This window comes from Geotrypetes seraphini, chromosome 7 (assembly GCF_902459505.1).
Source record: "Geotrypetes seraphini chromosome 7, aGeoSer1.1, whole genome shotgun sequence".
NCBI classification, from domain to species: Eukaryota; Metazoa; Chordata; class Amphibia; order Gymnophiona; family Dermophiidae; genus Geotrypetes; species Geotrypetes seraphini.
In genome coordinates, this window is record NC_047090.1 from 134,464,277 (window position 1) to 134,483,733 (window position 19,457).

General features: G+C 42.7%; 1 protein-coding gene across 3 annotated transcripts in view; it reads left to right on the forward strand.

Annotated features, from left to right (window-relative positions):
- Positions 1 to 1,078: 1,078 nt before the first annotated feature.
- Positions 1,079 to 19,457, forward strand: part of ATL1 (atlastin GTPase 1) — a 100,694-nt gene continuing 82,315 nt past the window's right edge. The window contains exon 1 of one of the 3 annotated variants that reach the window (XM_033953012.1): positions 1,079 to 1,206. Coding sequence is in view for 1 of the 3 variants with exons in the window: in XM_033953015.1 (XP_033808906.1) it covers positions 1,437 to 1,470 (34 nt within the window). In the remaining 2 variants the exon portion in view is untranslated. The other 2 variants (XM_033953015.1, XM_033953013.1) reach the window with 2 other exon arrangements.

Genomic DNA, 19,457 nt, shown 5'->3' on the forward strand with positions numbered 1-19,457 from the left:
GCTGCATTAAAAATAATTTGTGGATCTTGGAAGGACCTCTCACAAGTTACCTATGCCAGATGGTAGAACCAAATTTGTTTGCTCTACAGATATGAGCTTTAGATATGAGCTTTATATTGCCCAAAATCCAACTCTTATATTTCTTTTAACATGAAATGGTCACCCTACAGTAACATGACCTAATATCTAATCTCTTATTTCTGTTCAATGTTATTTGTTTATATTGTATTTTATTGTTGGTTTAAATAACCTAAGACTAAAAAAAAAATCAAAACTGTCAGAATTGCTGCTGGGGAACGGGCGGGAACAGAGGAGATTCCTCTCGGGGTCTGGTAGGGATGGGCGGGATTTCTGTCCCCCAGCAACTCTAGTCTGGAGCTGAATCCATGGCTTTCCTTTGCAAATTTCCCCCTGTGCTACTGCTGTAAAGTCAAGCTCACACTAGAGGTCTGCACGGGAACGGGTCCCGCGGGGTTCCCGCGGGAATCCCCCCTAACCCACGGGACTCCCACGGGTATGGAAGGCTTTGGAAGCAGGGTTTGTCCATATAATATAATGGACACGTCAGCCTTAGTAAAAGAGGGGGGTTTATAAGTTAATTACCTGAACAGAAAACAAAAAAAGGGTTCCACCAAAGAGATTCCAGCGCAAACACAAAAGAAACTGGAATGGATGATCCTGTCAGAAGTAATTGCTGCTTTTTATGGGGACGGGCGGGGACGAAGAGGATCCTGGCAGGGACGGGCGGGGATGGGTGGGATTTCTGTCCCCGTGCAACTCTCTAGCTCACACTTGACCAAAACTGAGTGCCCCTTTGAATGGATTTAGATATTCCACTGAAGAGTCAATACAACGAACATAGGCCGAACTTTGTCAGAACAGAGGAAAACCTGTTACCATCTGATATTTATTGCCTCAATTCTGGTTATCTTGGTAGCAAGGCATATCATGATTTCCTTCATCCCAGTCAATATTTATAGAGCTAGGGCGTGCTCCTGAATTGTTTGGTCAGTGTAATGCATGCAGGACATGTAATTTGTATGAGCCAGTGGAAAAGTGATTTGTAACAATAGCCAAACGATTAAGGCGGAGTAATTGAATAAGCGGAGCGGATTATATTATGTAAATGATGGTGCATTGATCTCTACGGAGCGTCGTGTGCCTGCTGGTCGATTTGGACGCCGCGTGAGCGTGTGTCACATCACGGTATGTGCGTGCGCCCTTCTCGCACTCGGAAACGTGGGAGCGGGTTCTCTGTGCATGTGTGCCTGTGTGTGACGCTATAGTGCGCGCACACATACACACACACACACACGCTCCAGGTTCTGAGGCTGAGCGGCGAGAGGCTCCAGCCTCGAGAGCGTCTCCTCGCCGCAGCATCAGCAGAGCCAGCGCCCAGGCCAGACAGCCCCCCACCCCCCCTCCGAAAGGCAGCCATGGCCAGGAACCGCAAGGAAAGGAACAGCTGGGGTGCGTAAGACTTCTTAAATTCCTCTTCCCCCCCCCCCGCTACAGGTGGGGGCTGCGCTTCTTCTCCCGGACGCCCTGACTAGCAGGTGATGGGCGTGCAAGACGGTCGCAGGGGCTGAATCTGAACCGCTAACCCCGATCTTGACGCATCGGGGGGGCTGTCGCCGACAGTTTGCTCCTGCGGGACTGGGGTGTAGGTGAGGCGCGGGCGGCTGCAGACGGGGAAGGGAAGGCCGCTGGGGGGCTGCCTTCCTTAGCTTCTGGGGGGGATCCCGGCTGCGACCCTGCCTGGCTGTGGCGTCACTCTCCCCCCCCCCCCCCCCAGGTGGCAGACCTAATTTCAATGAAAATACCCTCCGGGGTAGGGAGCACGAAGGGTTAAAAGCAACCGTGATCTCAGTAACGAAAACTGCTACTGAAAAAAAAAAAAAAGATAGCAGTAGGCTGCATTGATGCCAGGCGCATCTCCTAATGTCTTGTGAGACATATGGGGGTTCTGGCTCCCGGTTTTTTGGGATGAGGCACTTTAGATCGCCGGCTAATGAACTGTTTTAGAATCCAGTCGCGATTCTAGTTGACAAAAATGGGAGATGTGTTCGGGCATAGAGTCGGATATGGGTGGAGTATAGTGTATTTTCCATATCACACAGGCATTTATTACATGCAGTAATGCTGGCTGAATTAGATGAGTCAAATGTACACATTGTATAAAGGAATGGAATCGGCAATTCTTTATCCTAATAGATACTACCATCTCATAGAGCAGAAGAGACGTTTTTGACGCCCCATTCTCTGGGGCTGTGGATCAGTCCTTGCTAGTTTTTTTGTTCACTGCATGAGATGAATCTTTGTATATAAGAAGTGCCCAACAGCAGCTTGGGGGAGCTGAGCGGTAGTTCATTGCACATTGCTTTTGAAATATTTAATCAAGTTTCAAGTTTATTAGGATTTGATATACTGCTTATCAAGGTTATCTAAGCGGTTTTTACAATCAGGTACTCAAGCATTTTCCCTATCTGTCCCGGTGGGCTCGCAATCTATCTAACGTACCTGGGGCTATAGAGGACTGAGTGACTTGCCCAGAGTCACAAGGAGCAGTGCGGGGTTTGAACCCACAACCCCAGGGTGCTGAGGCTGTAGATCCAACCACTGCGCCACACACTCCTAAGCTAAGGTGTCTTTTCCAGGCTTTATATCGGAGGTTTCATGATTAAATGTTCAAATATTGCTTGTAGTTGACAATGGCTTCCTGTGTCCAAGCTGCACTGGCTTCCTGTCATCTCCAGGGTCCATTTTAAATGTGCCTGCTTAACCTTCAAGATGCTCCACGGCACCCTTCCACCTCTTATTCCTCTATCCTGGAATTCCTCAAACCCACTCTCCACCAGATCCACGCAAAAATTAAAACTATCTTTCCCCTCCTCAAAGGGTATCTCCCTCGTCGGTAAACTCGGGTCCTCCCTCCACTTCAGAATCGCTCAGCTCTGGAATAGTCTCCCTTCCCCTCTCCGCAACTTGAGCCCCCTTCTACCATTCCGTAAGCTTCTGAAGACCTGGCTCTTCTCCAAAACGTAACCCATCCCCTCCCTATTATTATCACACCTAACCTCTCTCTTACTTACTTTTATAAACCCACTGGAGTTCCGTTGCTTCCTAACCATGTAAACCGTGTCGAGCTCCACCTGTTGGAGATGATGCGGTATATAAACCCAAGATTTAGATTAGATTAGATTAGATTAGGTGCACATATTTGAGTTCATAATGTTCTGTGGAATACCCTCTTGTCTACTGGTACTTCTCCCCCTATAATCCCCAAAACAACCCCCCCCCCCCCCCCAGCTTCTTAGAAGGGAAAAGACAATTGCATCTAAAGAAGGTACATTTCTTGATGGTTCAGAGTACCCCACCAACTCCAGCAATGGAGAAGTGAAACCTTCTATGGTCTGTGTGTCCCGTGGTCCCGAATGTGGCAGGACTCAGCATGGGCAAGAGTAGGTTTTGACAGCACTTCTGTAGTTGGGAAGTAGGGCCATAGGGCCAGTGCAGGGCAAACATATTTATGGTCTGAGCCCTGAAAATGGCAAGAATGGATCAGGAGCTAGTATGCACATTTTGCACCCCATTCATATCATCTGAGTACAGGTCTTGCATATCAGCATACCATACCCTATGGTTTCTTATATCCTGCAGTTTTCAACGAGGAATCATTGCGGCTTACAATAAGATTGGGATCAGTTATTACATTAGCAATTAGATTCTAGAGAGCGAATTGGGTAGAGATCAATTATTGTGAGGAGAAAAGATAAGTTTTCGACATTCTTCTGAAGCTATAATAGGAGGGAACTTGACATAGGTAAAGGGGTAGTCTATTTCAGATTCTGGGGCCCAGGGATTCAAAGGTGGACTTGAACAGTTTATTTCATCGATGTCCCATCTTAAGATGTTGTGTCTTTCTTGTGTTATGGAATGAACGAGGAATCTTGATGTCTGATACTAGTTTGCCAGAGTTGTCACCATAAATCGCCATTTAGACCATGCAGGCAATCTGTTATAGAATCCTATTTTTCACTGGTAGCCAGTGCAATTCTCCCAACAGTGGGCTAGCCATCTTGAATTTGCCTACTTCAAAAATTAATCTGGCCACAGTATTCTGGAGTAGTTGCAGTCTCTTGTGTTCGTTCTCTGTGATGCCGTAGTATAAGGAATTACAGTAGTCTAATAGCAATATGGCCTGTGTGACAGTTCTAAAATTAGCCTGGCTTAGAAGGGATCATATTGTTCTTAGTTGTCTTAGTTGAGGGGGGGTATGGGGGAAGGTTGGAACTTAGCAAGCAAAATATAATGTACTGGAGTGTTGGTTCAACATTGCCTTGATAATGAATGTGACTGTCGAGCAGACTGGATGGACCATGGAGATCTGCCATCATTATAAAAATAATGATGGTAATGGGTGTTAATAGCCCACTACTCTCCCTAAACATAGGTTCAGAGCAGGTTTACATCAAAAAAAGGGGACATCTGTCCCAAACTACATAAATAAATAAATACACCAAGAAATAATATCATAAAATTATAACAGAAATTCTGAAAACAAATAAAACTTTAAAACGGTTCATAGACAAAACCGCCGAAGACAAAGGCGCGTGCCGACTACTGAGCGCAAGACGGAAGCGCGCGCCGAAGAAAGAGTGTTTTTAGGGGATCCGACGGGGGGTTTTGTTGGGAACCCCCCCCACTTTACTTAATACAGATCGCGGCGGCATTGTGGGGGGTTGTAACTGCCCTCATTATACTGGAAACTTAACTGTTTCCCTGTTTTTTAGGGAAAAAGTGAAGTTTTCAGTAAAATGTGGGGGGTTACAACCCCCACAACGTGGCGCGATCTGTATAAAGTAAAGTGGGGGGGGTCCCCCCCACACCCCCTGTCGGAGCCCTTTAAAACAGTCATTTTCTTCAGGGCGCGCCTCCGCATTGCGCTCAGTTGTCTGCGCGTGCCTTTGTCCCGGCGCGCTTTTGACCTGACACCCTTTAAAACGCTTTTGAACAAGACTATATGATGGACAAGATGGACAAGATCTTATTTCTGTTGATAACATGTTCCATACTATGGCCACTTTGGCCAATTTTCCAGCAACGTACCCCTCTTACCCTCTCTTCCATGTACTCACCCACACAACCCTTATGCATTCACCATCCTCCAGATTCTCCCCATTACATTTATCCATCCCACAAACCTTCTCCCCCCTACACTCCCTTCCTCCTCTCTTTCTCCCAACAAACACACACTCTCATGCTCAACTTGGTCTATCCCCCCTTCCACTGAACTCACCATCCCCAGTGCTCCCCATGTTAAACCCAGCAATCACCTCTATTACTATGCAGTGACCTAACCTGATGGTTAGCTTGTGAGGGGTGTGGAAGGAAGAAGCCATAATAATTGGAGGGAAGAAGTGATTTGGGTGGCCTTCTTTCCTACCACTCCTACAGTGTGGGCTTCACCAACTACCACTGTCTACCGCTCTATCCAATCAAGCCAACCTGCGAGTATGAGTCGCGCAGTGCCCATGCGCCTCCAATTTCCGCTGTCCTCTTTCCTGTGACAAGAATCAAAAAAGAGAACAAATTAACTCCCCCCCCCCCTTTTACTAAACCTTGATAGCGGATATTAGCGTAGGGAGCCGCGCTGAATGCTTTGCGTTGCTCCCGACGCTCATGGAGTTCCTATGAGTGTCGGGAGCAGCACAGGGCATTCAGCGTGGCTCCCTGCGCTAATAACCTCTATCACAGTTTAGTAAAAGGAGGGGGGTAAATTAATAATTAACCCCCACCAAATATCACTGTTTCCAATATCTCGGGGTTTCAACAGCAAAAAAATAAATAAAAAATGCAAATGTAAAATAAATCACCAAACACATACATATAATTTGTGAAAGAAGTGCTCAGTGCCACTTTTCTATTGTGGGCCCTGTTTTATGGAATGCATTGTCAGGAATTTTGAGATTCTGTGGAGATTTGTTGAAGTTTAGAAAGTTACTAAAAACACATTTCTTTGCTCAAGCCTTTTTATTGATGTAAGAAGGTCATACTTACTTTGTGAAATGGGACTCTTCCTTTTTAATTTCTGTTTAATTTTGTTTTATATTATTGGGAGATAAGTTATGTCCTTTTATATTTTGTATGTTTATTGTGAGCCACTTAGACGTTAAGCGGATTTTAAATATTTTAAATAAATAAAATTAATAAATCAAGGAACTATCATCGCACCTCAATTGTTCCCACGACTGCCTTTATTAAAAACAATTTTTATAAAATCAGTCACTTAAACTGAACACACAGGTGGAGATATGATGACTATCCATATTCCAAATTTTCATTGGTCCCAAATCTTTTACTCCCACAAACAGTGCTCAAAAACTCATTACAATGTTAACTCCTTCCAGCTGGTTCTTATACTTTATCGGCTCTCTCCACATTGGTGATTTATTTTGCATTTGTATTTCTTTATTTTTAACATATTTTTTTTGCTGTTGAAACCCTGAGATATTGGAAACAAATGGATCCAACACACTGCGCCTTGGAGTAGGAACCCTCAAACAAAGAGCAGGTCAATGGCGGTCAGCAAGATCCCAGCAATGGCAGCTGATGCAGCCACAGAAAAACTGTAGGTGACCATTTTTGAAAGTACTTGGTGCAAAAGAATTTCATGAGCTGTAACTGAACCTGTTCTAAATATAATGTATGTATGTTCAGTTTATTTGATATACCACTTTTCCTAACAATTATTGTCGAATCAAGGCGGTTAACATTAGGGCCCAAATTCTGTAACCAGTGCCTAATATTAGGCACCTATTTTGGAGGTGCCCAACTAGATAGGCGCCTATCTAAATTGAACAACGAGCTCAATTAAGCCTTTAATCAGCAATAATTGAAACTTAGGTGCCTATCAAGAAAGAGTGATTCTGTAACAAGGCGCCTCTAAAAATTTAGGCGGCCTTAATAAAAAAAGGCGCTATATGCATGTTAAGTGTGGGCGTGGCCACGTGTTAGATGCTTTGTTACAGAATCGCTGCTTTTAAGTGTGCTTAAGCGCTCGCATGGCCGCCTAACTCTTAGTTGTGCCTAGAGCTGGCCTATTTATTGTGCGCCTCCAATATAGGTGCCCAAATAGGTATCGCTCAGCTCCATTCACTAATCAGCATCCAACTATACTTGAATCGCGCTGAACGGTACCTATATCGGTGCCTAACTTTTGGGTGGGTCTTATAGAATTTGCCCCTAGGTGCTTAAAACTTCCTTATCTATCCAAAAAGGCTCACAATCTAACTAAAGCACCATATTAAACATTTATTAACATACTAACATAACAAAATTAATTAATGCTCCCGTGCATTTTATGAGCTAAAAATTCAAAAGAACTCCAGTCAACAGCTAAAACAAAGCAGCAAGACCTCCATTCCCCTTCCCCTCGATCATCCACTTCTGCCTCCCTCCCCCAGTCACCTAGACTGGAAAAGCAGTGGCGGAATCTGCAGTAGAAACAGAAGCAACATAGAACTTGTGAGTCAGTGTGCATTCACAAGTCCTGGCCCCTCTACACAGGTTTCTGGTCTGAGCCCACACAGGGCCTATGAGTACGCAAGGACACATGGGTCTCTCATTGCATGATACTGCCAATTGCAGGTTAGAGTAGAGGTTCAGAGGATTAGAGATCCATCCACTAGTTTTATTACTCCATCTGGAATCTTGACCCACAATTTGGAAACCAGGGATCTAATTATCAGTACCTTATAGCCAAGTGAAAGTCAGTTCTTCTAAAAAGATAGTTAACCGTTGAATATAGCTGTAATTTTAATAATTGGAAAAATGAGAGCCATAACAATATAATGAATAAGAATTGCCATACTGGGACAGACCAAAGGTCCATCAAGCCCATTATCCTGTTTCCAACATTGGCCAACCTAGATCCCAAGTATTTGGCAGAAACCCAAAGAGTAGCAACATTCCAGAGCTGAGATTGTGATGTCATAATTCCTCATTCCTAAGAACCAACCTCATCAGTGAGGTCACAATGGCTTGATTGTCCTATACTTGGCTCATATAAGAGCTGCCATAGTGGGACAGATCGAAGGTCCATCGAGCCCAGTATCCTGTTTCAAACTGGCCAACCCGGGTCCCAAGTACCTAGCTAGATCCCAAGTAGTAAAACAGATTTTAAGCTGCTTATCCTAGGAATAAGTAGTGGATTTCCCCAAGCCATCTCAATAATGGCCTAGAACACTATTATATATCCTAGTTTGCGTTCTGAAAGAAAATTTCATGAAAGTTCAGACTTTGATATTTCACGTGTTGCTTTATTAGAGTCCCCTCAATCTGGAGAAACAGCAACAAAAGACTGGCAGTGTTATGTGAACACTGGCACTCAGAGCAGAAACTGAAACAGATAATGGAGCTTCCAAGTAAATGGTCCAGCACAACATCAGAAAAAATAAGCAGATTTAATTTGCCATTTATAAAAATGGCCTGTCCATATCTCTGAGCAGTTTCCAGGCACAAATCAGTCACTGGAGCACATTTCGCAACAGGATCCTCAAGGCTATTAAAGCTCTTTTTCTCTGACAGTCATTATTTCAGCATTTACATAGTGCCCCAAACTAGAGCTTTTACAAGAAATTACATCTGGGGACTTGAGACCTTGCCCTAGAGAGTCTATACACAAAGCACTTTTACCCAAGTCAGTACTTCCCAGACTTTCATCCAATGTAACACAGCTTTAACATGTGACCCCAGATGCTGATGAAAACAAGATGTAAATCGCTCCCCTAATGGCTAATACCAGGCGGACCATATAATTAACATTGTCCACATTACATACAGTCAGTCTCCCTAATAGAACTCTTTTTTTTTTTTTTTCCATGGATCCTCAGCAGATTTCTATGAGCAAAATGTTTGCTTGCTCAAACTCTTCATTGGTCCAATATTTTACATATTTTTTTTAAATCTTGCAATTCACTTACCTGTATCAGTAATATTCCCCAGCAGGTTCTTAGTCATGTACTTGTAAACCTTTCTGAAGATTCTCAATTAGGTTTACCTCACCCAACATGAATTCATGTTTCAAATACCTTCTTCAGGGTCGAGGCACCACTCTGAACTCATACTCTTTGTATGTAAAAAGAATTCATTCTCACTCTCCTACCAAAATAGGAAAGTTGGCCATTTTATGGCTATGGCACAAGTGGCCACAGTGAGCAGGAAAGACACGTGTAAGCGTCATGTGGCTGTGGCTTTAGTTAAAGGACTCCTATATCTGCTATGAGGGGGCCGTTGAAAAGTTCTCAGCCCAACCAACAAAGTCGGGGCAGTCTTCATCGAGGGCTATACACTTAGGGGCAGATTCTATAAAGGGCACCTAAGTTACTTAGGTGCCTCTTAGGCAGGCGACTGAATTGGCAAAACACCATTAACAGCCTCAATAATTGGTTAAAAAAATTAATTGGGTGATAGGCACCTATCCAAATCTATAAAAGATAGGTGCCTATTGCAGTGCGTTTAGTGGTGCCTAATGCCAGGGCATTTATATGGGTGGAGTGCGAGTTAGGCACCGCTAAGTACGATTCTTCAAAAACTCAGGGGCCTGAAATGTAGGCCTTTAAAGTCCTCACTTACATTTCAGGCCCCTAAGTTTTTACATAAGCGCTGCTAGCCGCGATTCTGTAAACGGTGCCTAAGTGTGATTGACAGGCGGCTTTTTTTGTTAGGCACCATGTATAGAATCAGCCTCTTAGTCCAATGATTTTCCACTTTTTTCATTCCGTCGGAAAAATACAGAATGAAAAAGGTGGACAAGTTCCTGCTGAACCAAAACGTACACAGGTAGGGCTACTCTCTGTTAGGGCGCTGGTCTTTGACCAGAGGGCTGCCGCGTGAGCGGACTGCTGGGCACGATGGACCACTGGTCTGATCCAACAGCGGCAGTTCTTATGTTCTTATAAAATATGTCTTCTAAACTAAACCTTAAGTTTATATACCGCATCATCTCCACGGATGTGGAGCTCGGCACGGTTTACAAGAACTTAAAATATAGGAAGAGAAGGGAAAAAAAGGTTTACATGAACTTATATATAGAAGAGAAGAGTAAGGGGGATAGAATTACATTTTAGTGAAAAGCCAGGTTTTCAGTTGCTTGCGGAATAATTGGAGGGAACCCAGGTTCCGCAGCGGGGTAGTAAGGTCGTTCCAAAGACCTGTGATTCTGAAGAGAAGGGATTTTCCCAGTTTGCCTGCATAGCGAATACCGTGTAGAGAGGGGAAGGATAATTTATACCTTTGGGCAGGTCTGGTAGAGTCAGGACTCAAGGAGTTATAAAATAGTGGGATTAGGGGAGGAAGGATGCCGTGAATGATCTTAAAAGCCAGACAGGAGCATTTGAAATGGATTCTGGAAATCACTGGGAGCCAGTGAAGTTTGGCTAGGAGTGGGGAGACACGGTCAGACTTGCGTTTTGCAAAGATCAACTTGGCTACAGTATTCTGGATTAGCTGGAGAAAAAGGTTGGACGAACCTGATGTAGTGGGATCTTCCTCCCACTTTCTCCCCCTGCCCCCAAAGCACAAGAATATTATCTTTCTGATGTACCTGAGTCCCACTGACTTCTTCAGAAATGAGCCTAAAAGAAGTCTCCTGCATCACCACAGAAATGACCGCCAGTAAGCCTCTGGATCAAAGAGCAGCTCTTGATTTCTTCCCACTGATGGAAGAACCTATGTTGGCACACATGACTCTTGTTATGTCATACTGTGTGTGACATAACTACTTAATATTGAGTCGGATGTATTTAACAAGTCTCATTTGGCATCTATGCTCAAGTTTAACTTATTGTAATTAAGGGTAAGCAGTGCATAGCCTTTTCTGATATACACAGAATGGGAACATGTTTTAAATCAGGTCAGTGCTCTTATAGAGTGTTCTCGGAACCAGAAAATGCAATGGGCAGGCAACCTGAAAGGTTTTTTTTTGGTGGAGTAGAGTGAACTCTATAGAATATTTTTCGCTGGGATAGATCTTGGATGAACTATTAGATCATTTGTACCCTTGAGTATGCCAGATGTTTTAAATACTTTCAGTGTTATGCTGAACAATTGATTCCCTCAGGGCTTCTGCTTAGCATACTACTCTAATAGGGTAAAAGTGCACATTTGGAGGTGATTTTACAACAGTTTGCCTAAGTGTGAAATCTATTGCCCTTCCGGAAGGCAGTGAAGACACTACCATTCACAAACCAGCATGCTCCTGGTCTCAAACTTGAACCGACCAAGACACGGCACACCTGAGACTTTCTGTCAACCAATACTTTTCTCTTATCTACTGCAGCCAAGCTGGTACCATTCTTAGATTCACTATAGCATGTGCGTTCTAAGATTCTTCATAGCATGCGTGTTATTGATACCTGTCTTGAATTCTCTGTAGCATGTGTGTTATTGATGCTGAAGACTTCTGTGTGTGTATCTTTGTAACTTGTTCTGGGTTCCTGGGGAGGACGGACTATAAAACAAATAAATGTGCCTTAAGGCTGGCTTGGTGGCTAAGAAAATTATCCTGGCAGAGTGGGTATCAGATAGCTCCCCCTCTTATTGGGCGTGGCATAGTCAGTTACATGCTTTGATGTTGCTTGAGAGGGGTTGGGTGCGTGCTTCTTTTCGACAATCTAAGTTCTTTTTGCGGGTATGGGGTTCTTATATCTATTTTTTGTCTCCTAGAATCCGTAGTCTGATTCTAAAAACCTTACGAGTCTGATGTGATTTGAGTGGTGGGGGGTCGGCAGCTCTGGGATTGCCTTTCCCCAGATGTGGATCTCCTCTGTATTTCTCAAAACATTTGTTGTTTGGGTCTGGTTTGGGGTTTTTTCTTTGTTCCTTTATTCTTTTGTTGTTTTGCTTTTTGTTTGAGTTTTTGTTTGTTATGTCCTACTTCTGGGGTGGGAGGGAGGGGGGAGCAAAATCGGGGGTGGGGGTTGGTCTTGCATTATATCTCTCAGGGCTCATAAGAGTCCAGGGCTTTGTTTGGGCCTCTCCCGTCGGGTAGGGTTGAGCTTTGGTTCTTTGCTTCTCTTTTATGTTCTGTGATTGTTTCTAGTGTTACTGTACTTCTGTCTATAGCCTTGGTTTATCTTAGCTGTTGCCCCTCGCCTCTGTATAACTTTGTTTTTTTGTTGTAGCGGGGGTAAAGGGACAGTGGACTTTGGGTGTCGGGTGGGATGGTTAGACAAAGGGGGGAGGGCTAGAGTTGTGGACATTGTTGTATAACTCGTGAACAGATATTGTATTCTATTGTTGTTTTCACTGCTCTTTTCTGCTTGTTCAATAAAAATTGTTCTCACTAAATAAATGTGCCTTTATAAAATAAATCTCCAGAACCAGTGCAAGTAGCAGACAATTTGCCAAGCCTAAATTTACACCTGCTCTGAAAAAGATGTAAATGGCATATGCATCATATCTAGGGTTACCTTATGGCTCCAGAAAAAGGAGGACGGATTGTGACATCCGGGCTTTATTTCTACTGAAAGCAATATAAGTAAGAAAGACAGATAGAGACATCTGGGCTTTACTTCCATTGAAAACAATGGAAGTAAAACCTGGATGTCTCAATCTGTCCTCCTTTTTCTGGAGCCATACGGTAACCCTAATCATATCTGATGATTTTAAGGTGGCCAAACAGGTAATCTTCAGGACGCAGTCAGTCTAGACCAGTGGTCTCAAACTTGCGGCCCACCAGGTACTATTTTGAGGCCCTCGGTATGTTTTTCATAATCACAAAAGTAAAATAAAACAGTTTCTTGATCATATGTCTCTCTAGCTATAAATTACAATATTATTATTAAGACTTAGCCAAAAGGAAAGATTTATAAACTATAAAGAGTTTTACCTCATGCAAAATTGTCATTTCTTTAATAAGACATTGACTATTTTTTCTGTGGCCCTTCAATAATAATAATTTTATTTCTTGTATACCGTTATACTGTGAGGTTCAAAGCGGTTTACAGTAGATACAGAAGAGATGCAATTAAGTAAGGTAATTAAAATGAAGAAAAAGTACTTAGAGTTCCCTGACTGTCCCAAAGGCTCACAATCTTGCTAAAGTACTTGAGGAAAATAAATTAATTAGGCTAGAAACATAGAATAGAAGAAGGCAGGAAAACAGTACATAGGAAAATTAATTTAGAATACATTATATAGGAGGTTTTTTTTCGGATACGATATATGGGAAGGATTTAACATAATAAACATAATAAATTATGTATCATTAAAAAATTAAATCTAGTAACATTACAAAGATTCTAAACTGAATTCCTTACATTGATTGAGTAAATGGATTAGTAAAAGAATTTAGAAATTGAAATTGGTTACATTGATTAAGAAAATTGAACCAGGTAGTAGACTAAACTTGGGAATATAAAGAGGAGATAGAAGGAGAAGAGTTTAGGTAGATTGAATATGCTTAGTGAATAAATGGGTTTTGATTTCTTTTCGGAAGGCTTTGAGATTAGATGTTGTGATCAGCAATTTAGAGATTGAAGGATCAATTTTTGCTGCATGTGTCGCTAGGAGGCCATCATAAAATTTCTTTCGCAGGGTGCCTTTGAATGACGGGTAGGAGAATAGAGTCTGGGACCTCCTTGTTCTGGTTGGAAGTAGACGATTTAGGCGACTGTAAAGATAGGAAGGTGCCGTACCGTAAATTACTTTGAAGAGTATACAGTATAACTTGAAATGAATTCTGGCTCGGATTGGTAGCCAGTGTGAATCTAGATAAGCGTTAGTTATATGGTCAAGAGAATAAATCAATCTAAGAGCAGTATTCTGAACAGTCTGGAGTCGTTTGATCATATAATTGGGGCAAGGTAGATAGAGAATGTTACAATAGTCTACTAGTCCTAGTACAAGAGATTGAACCAAAATCCTGTATTGGACTTTCTCAAAGAATTTTCTAATTTTTCTTAAATTGCGCATTGTGAAGAATGCTTTTTGGGTAGTTTCTTTTAATTGAGTCTGCATTGTGCAGCATCTGTCTATAATACACCCAAAATTTTAAGGTACCTTTAAATCCAAAATGTGGCCCTGCAAAGGGTTTGAGTTTGAGACCACTGGTCTAGACGGTGGCTACTAAAATGGTTAGTGGTCTTCATCATAAATTGTATGGGACAGACTTAAAGATCTCAATATATATACTTTGGAAGAAAGGTGGGAGAGGGGAGCTATGATAGAGATGTTTACATATTTCTATGGACTAATTGAAAGGAGACTATGAAACAAGGGAACATAGGATAAAGGTAAAAGGTATAAAGGGGACAGACCCAGGAGTAATCTAAGGGTGTGGACATTTGGAATGCCCCTCCCAGAGAAGGTAGTGAAGATAAGAACTATCTGTATCTGTATTCAAGAAAGATTGGTGAAATGGTGTGGTGGTCATTTTAGTCTACTTTTCAAGGTAATATTAGAAATAAAACAGAAAAAAAACAAAACAAATAAAGTAATACCTCTTTTATTGGACTGACTGATGCATTTTATGATGAATTTTGAAGGTAGCCCTTCTTCAGATCAGAAATAAGCAAATGTTGACAAATATCAGTATATATAAGGAAACATGAAAGCATTTCAGTGGTAGTTTCACAGGGAGAGGTGTGTGGTTACATAGGAGACAGAGAGATGACAAAGCAGCTTTAAATGTCTTTGTAGTGTGAAAGAAAGTCCAGATCTTTGTTAAGTCTTGTCTGGTGGGTATCAAAATATTTCATCATTATAATTTCAAAGGTCTTATGTTCTTAGATTGTCTTAAAATTTCCTTTTAGTATTCTCACCATAAAATCATTGGTGCAGTGGTCAGTTTTTCCAAAATGTTGTCCGACAGGTGACATCCTGGTTAGTACGCCAATTTTTAATATGATATCTGTGTAAATTGATCCTAGTCTTTAGCATCTGGCCTGTTTCACCAATGTAACATCCCTCTTTGCGCTTTTTACATTGAATGATGTACTGTACACCACATTAGAAGATGAACATGTGAAGGATCCCCTTATGAACATAAGCATTGCCCCTGCTGGGTCAGACCAGGGGTCCATCATGCCCGGCAGTCTGCTCCCGCGGCGGCCCCCCAGATCCATGACCTGTAAGTGCTCCTAATCTAAAACATTCATACCCTATTCATTTAATATCCTGTAAAGTAACCCTTTATCTGTACCCTGCAATCCCCTTCTCTTCCAGGAAGTCATCCAGTCCCTTTTTGAACCCCAGTATTGTACTCTGTCCTATCACCTCTCCTAGAAGTGCGTTCCAGGTGTCCACCACCCTCTGAGTGAAGAAGAACTTCCTTGCATTCATTTTGAATCTGTCTCCTCTCAGTTTTTCTGAGAAAGGAAAGATTGGGAAAAAACAGATGATCTATAGGGAGAAAGAAGGGATCGTAGAGCCTAGTGCTTGGAATGAGTGAGTAGACTGGATAAGCTGTATGGACTTTATTTCCTCCCATCTAAAATCTTAGCTAGTATTCAAAAATCAAAGCAGTGTGGCAGTAAGCTCTGCTGTAATTTTCTCTGTTTCGGTTGCAACCCTGTCTCTGGTTCACCCAACCTACACCCTGGGAATGCCTTCACACAGATCTCATGAAAATAGGTACAGTAGACTCTCAGTTAACCAGCACCCATGGGGATTGATAGATGTCAGATAAATGTAGTTTCTGGTTGCTTGAGAGTCACTATTAAAAATAGGCCTAACTAGTACTATACCCCATACTATGCCATACCATAAACTGTTCCAGACAAACTACTGGACATGTGGTAGACAAAGTGTAGGCGTACTTAGGTGTGGCATGCTAGGTTTACACTTAAACTTCTGCCAAAAATTGATTTTATTTCTATTTAAAGTATTAAAGTATTTCTTAGATTTTTTTTTCTGGTTGCTTGAGAGTTCTGGTTAATTAAGTTCTGGTTAAAAGAGAGTCTACTGTATATCTTTTCTGAGTGCTTAATTTACATGTTTGCATGTCGTTCTGCAATTTTATAAAAGTCATTGTCTGTATGTAAAATTGGCTTTAGAAAGTGATTCACTTAATGCTCAGGACTGCTTCTTTCATTGATGAATAATTGATTATCCTCCCCCCCCTTTTACTAAGTCATGATAGAGGTTTCTAACACAGCCTGAAGTGCTAAATGTTCTAACGCTGCTCCAACACACATAGAATTCCTATGAACTTCGGAGCAGCAGCATTTAGCACCCCGGGCTGTGGGGGTTGCGGTAGAAACCTCTACCACAACTTAGTAAAAGGGTGACTTTGGGCTCCTTTTACTAAGGTGCGCTAGCGGTTTTAGCGCACGCTTAGCACGTGCTACAATGCCGTATGCACTAAATGCTAACGCCTCCATAGAGCTTGCGTTAGTTTTTTCATTTAGCCCATGGTTTGCGTGTGCTAAAAACGCTAGCGCACCTTAGTAAAAGGAGCCCTTAGTTTGTACATATCGCACTATCTCCAAAATATTTGAGATTAAATACTTAGAGCAGGGGTTCCCAAAAGGTCGGTCGCAATCAACCAGCAGATCACAAAGGCAACGCGAGTCGATCGCGTTGCCTTTGCATTCTGTTCTCCCTGTTTCCCTGACGCCAGGCCATGTGCGTACAAGCGCCGGAGTCAATTTTGATGTCGGGGGGGTGGGGAGGTTTGTGGGCCCGGTGCTTGCATGCATCTGGCCTGGTGTCGGGGAAGCAGGGAGAAATCGGCGGCAGTGGCTGGGGGGGGAGAGAGAAAGACAGACAGAAAGAAAGAAAGGGGGGCAGGGAGAGAGAGAGAAAGAAAGAAAGGGGGGCAGAGAGAGAGAGAAAGAAAGAGGGGGAACAGAGAGAGAGAGAGAGAAAGTTGGACTCATGGAGGGACAGAGAGAGATGTTGCTTGGGGAATGGAATGAGGTCTGGAGGAGAGGAAGCATGGAGGAGGCAGAAAGAAAAAGGCAGAAAGAAATATTGGATTTACAGTCAGGAGAAGGAAGTGCAACCAGTGACTCATGAAATCACCAGACAGCAAAGGTAGGAAAAATGAGTTTATTTTTAAATTTAGTGATCAAAATGTGTCTGAATTTATATCTACTATCTATATTTTGCACTATGGCCCCCTTTTAATAAACTGCAATAGCAGTTTTTAGTGCAGGGAGCCTATGAGCATCAGCAGCAGTTCAGCTCCCTGTGTTAAAAAATGCTATTGCGGTTTAGTAAAAGGGGAGGGGATATATTTGTCTATTTTTGTATAGTTACTGAGGTGACATTGCATATTTTAAAGTCATCTGCCTTGACCTCTTTGAAAAAACTCTGAGTATAAATGATAATTAACATTGTTTCTGCGTACAGTGTGCTTTGTGTTGTTGTTTTTTTAATTTTATTGTTGGTAGATCATTTTGACTTGGTCATTTTAAAAGTAGCTCGCAAGCCAAGAAAGTGTGGGCACCCCTGACTTAGAGGCTCATAATCAAAACTTTGAAACGTCCAAAAGTCAGCTTAATTCGGCACTTGCATGTCCTAATAGCAGGGACATGAACAAATAGTTTCTTATTATCATAGCAAGAGAAAGGTTGCTTCATCAATGTTTGATAGAAAATCTGAGAGAAATATCTTATTTCTAATTGAAATAGTACAGCAGTAAAATCAAACAAACAAAAAAGTTGACTAAGAAAAATATTTTTCTCCACTAGGAATTTGTGTTACTTTTTTTTCATAGGTAATAGTTTTATTGATAATGAGATAAGAACTTGAAAAATATTGTTCATGGTTTTATCCTAAGTTCCTATAGGATTGTTTTTCCTGCTCCTGCTCCCATAGGGAAACTTGCCTGTTCAGGTTAGGAAGCTGTAAATGCAGCCCTGCATGGTAAGGGACCATATGCTAACAGCAATGTGCAGTTCACATCCATTCCATACTCCACAGCAAACAATGCAGTTAATATGTGAATTAGCTAACACTGGCATGCCAATGTGGAAACTGCTAATGCAATCATGTGCTAACATAACCAATTCGCATGCCAACTTCTTTGCACAATTCAGGAAAAGGGCCTTTAAGTCATGGACAGTGAAGCAACTTGTCCAAGTTCACAGAGCGTGCCCTTGGAGAGAAAGGGTTTGAGCCTTGTCTTTCCTGGTTTATAGGCTGCTTCTTCACTTCTGAGTAGCTATCAAAAGCTAAGCTGCCTCCATCAGTCTAAAACTCTAAAGCAAAACAAGTGGGTATTGCCAGGCAGGGCTGCGGAGTCGGAGTCGGAGGAAATTTTGGGTACCTGGAGTCGGAGTCGGAGTCAGAAGTACAAAAAACTGAGGAGTCGGAGCCGGAACATTTATCTACCTACTCCACAGCCCTGTTGCCAGGGCCAGATTTTTAAAATATATGTCCATAGAAACTTGCAGGGGATGTTGTCTCTTTATATCATGACCTCACACTTCACCTTGTAGATCTTCCTAAGGTCTAGACTAGTGTATCGCAAACTGTGTGCTGCGGCAAGATTCCGGGTGTGTCATAAGAGACGCGTCCTGTAGGCATTTAACCAGCACCAATGCCTCTCCTCCTCTCCGCACCCCCCTCCCCCACTGGCGTAATAATTTCAGGGTTAGCAAGCTCAGGGTCCCATCTGGAGGGCCTCCATGCATGTGTGGACGTTGACGTGATGACATCACACATGCGCGTGATGTCATTGCGTCAATATCTGCACATGCCTGGAGGCCCTGCAGATGGGGCCCCAAGTTTAGTGTGCCAGGGCTAGAAAAAGTTTGTGAGACATTGGTCTCTCTAGACAGTAGCAACAGCATCAGCTTCAGGGAGGTATTATAAGGCCTGTGAGCAAGTCTTCCCTGGCCCACATAAGTTTCCTGTTATTAGGTAAACCCAGGCTGTTGTAGGGCTTGGGTGGGTGGTCACTGGAAGGCAGGCCTTTGCATGGAGATTTTCCTTCAAGTCCTTGCAGTTGCTGTTACTATGGTTACCAGGAGGGCTGGATAGAGGCATAGGCAACCTTGGCACCACAGGCAGCTGTCTATGCTTAAATCTGACTGGGCTTTAAAGAAAAAAAAAATTCCATAGAATGCTTGTTGGCTGAAAGAATGAAACTTTGGAGGTCCTTTTATTAAGTGCAGTTTAGGTTTTGCTAATGAATGGTGTATGTGCAAAGACTGTGCAATAAATGCAGGGGTCTGCCCAGCATCTGCCTTGCATTTACAGCACAGGGCCTACACTTAATGCACAGGTACCAAGTTGCATGCGGTGGTATGTAATGTAGAAACACCTGACTGCCTCTCATGCAACACAATGCAGGCCCACTCAGAAATAAATAAATTTGAAAAGCACAGTACTGCAGCTCTTCTCCCTCCCCATATCTCTCCCCAATCCCTCAAGTCAGAAACTCCAACACCTGATCCCTCAAGCCCTTTCTTTGGCACAAAGCACATCCCACAGTTCCCCAAGCC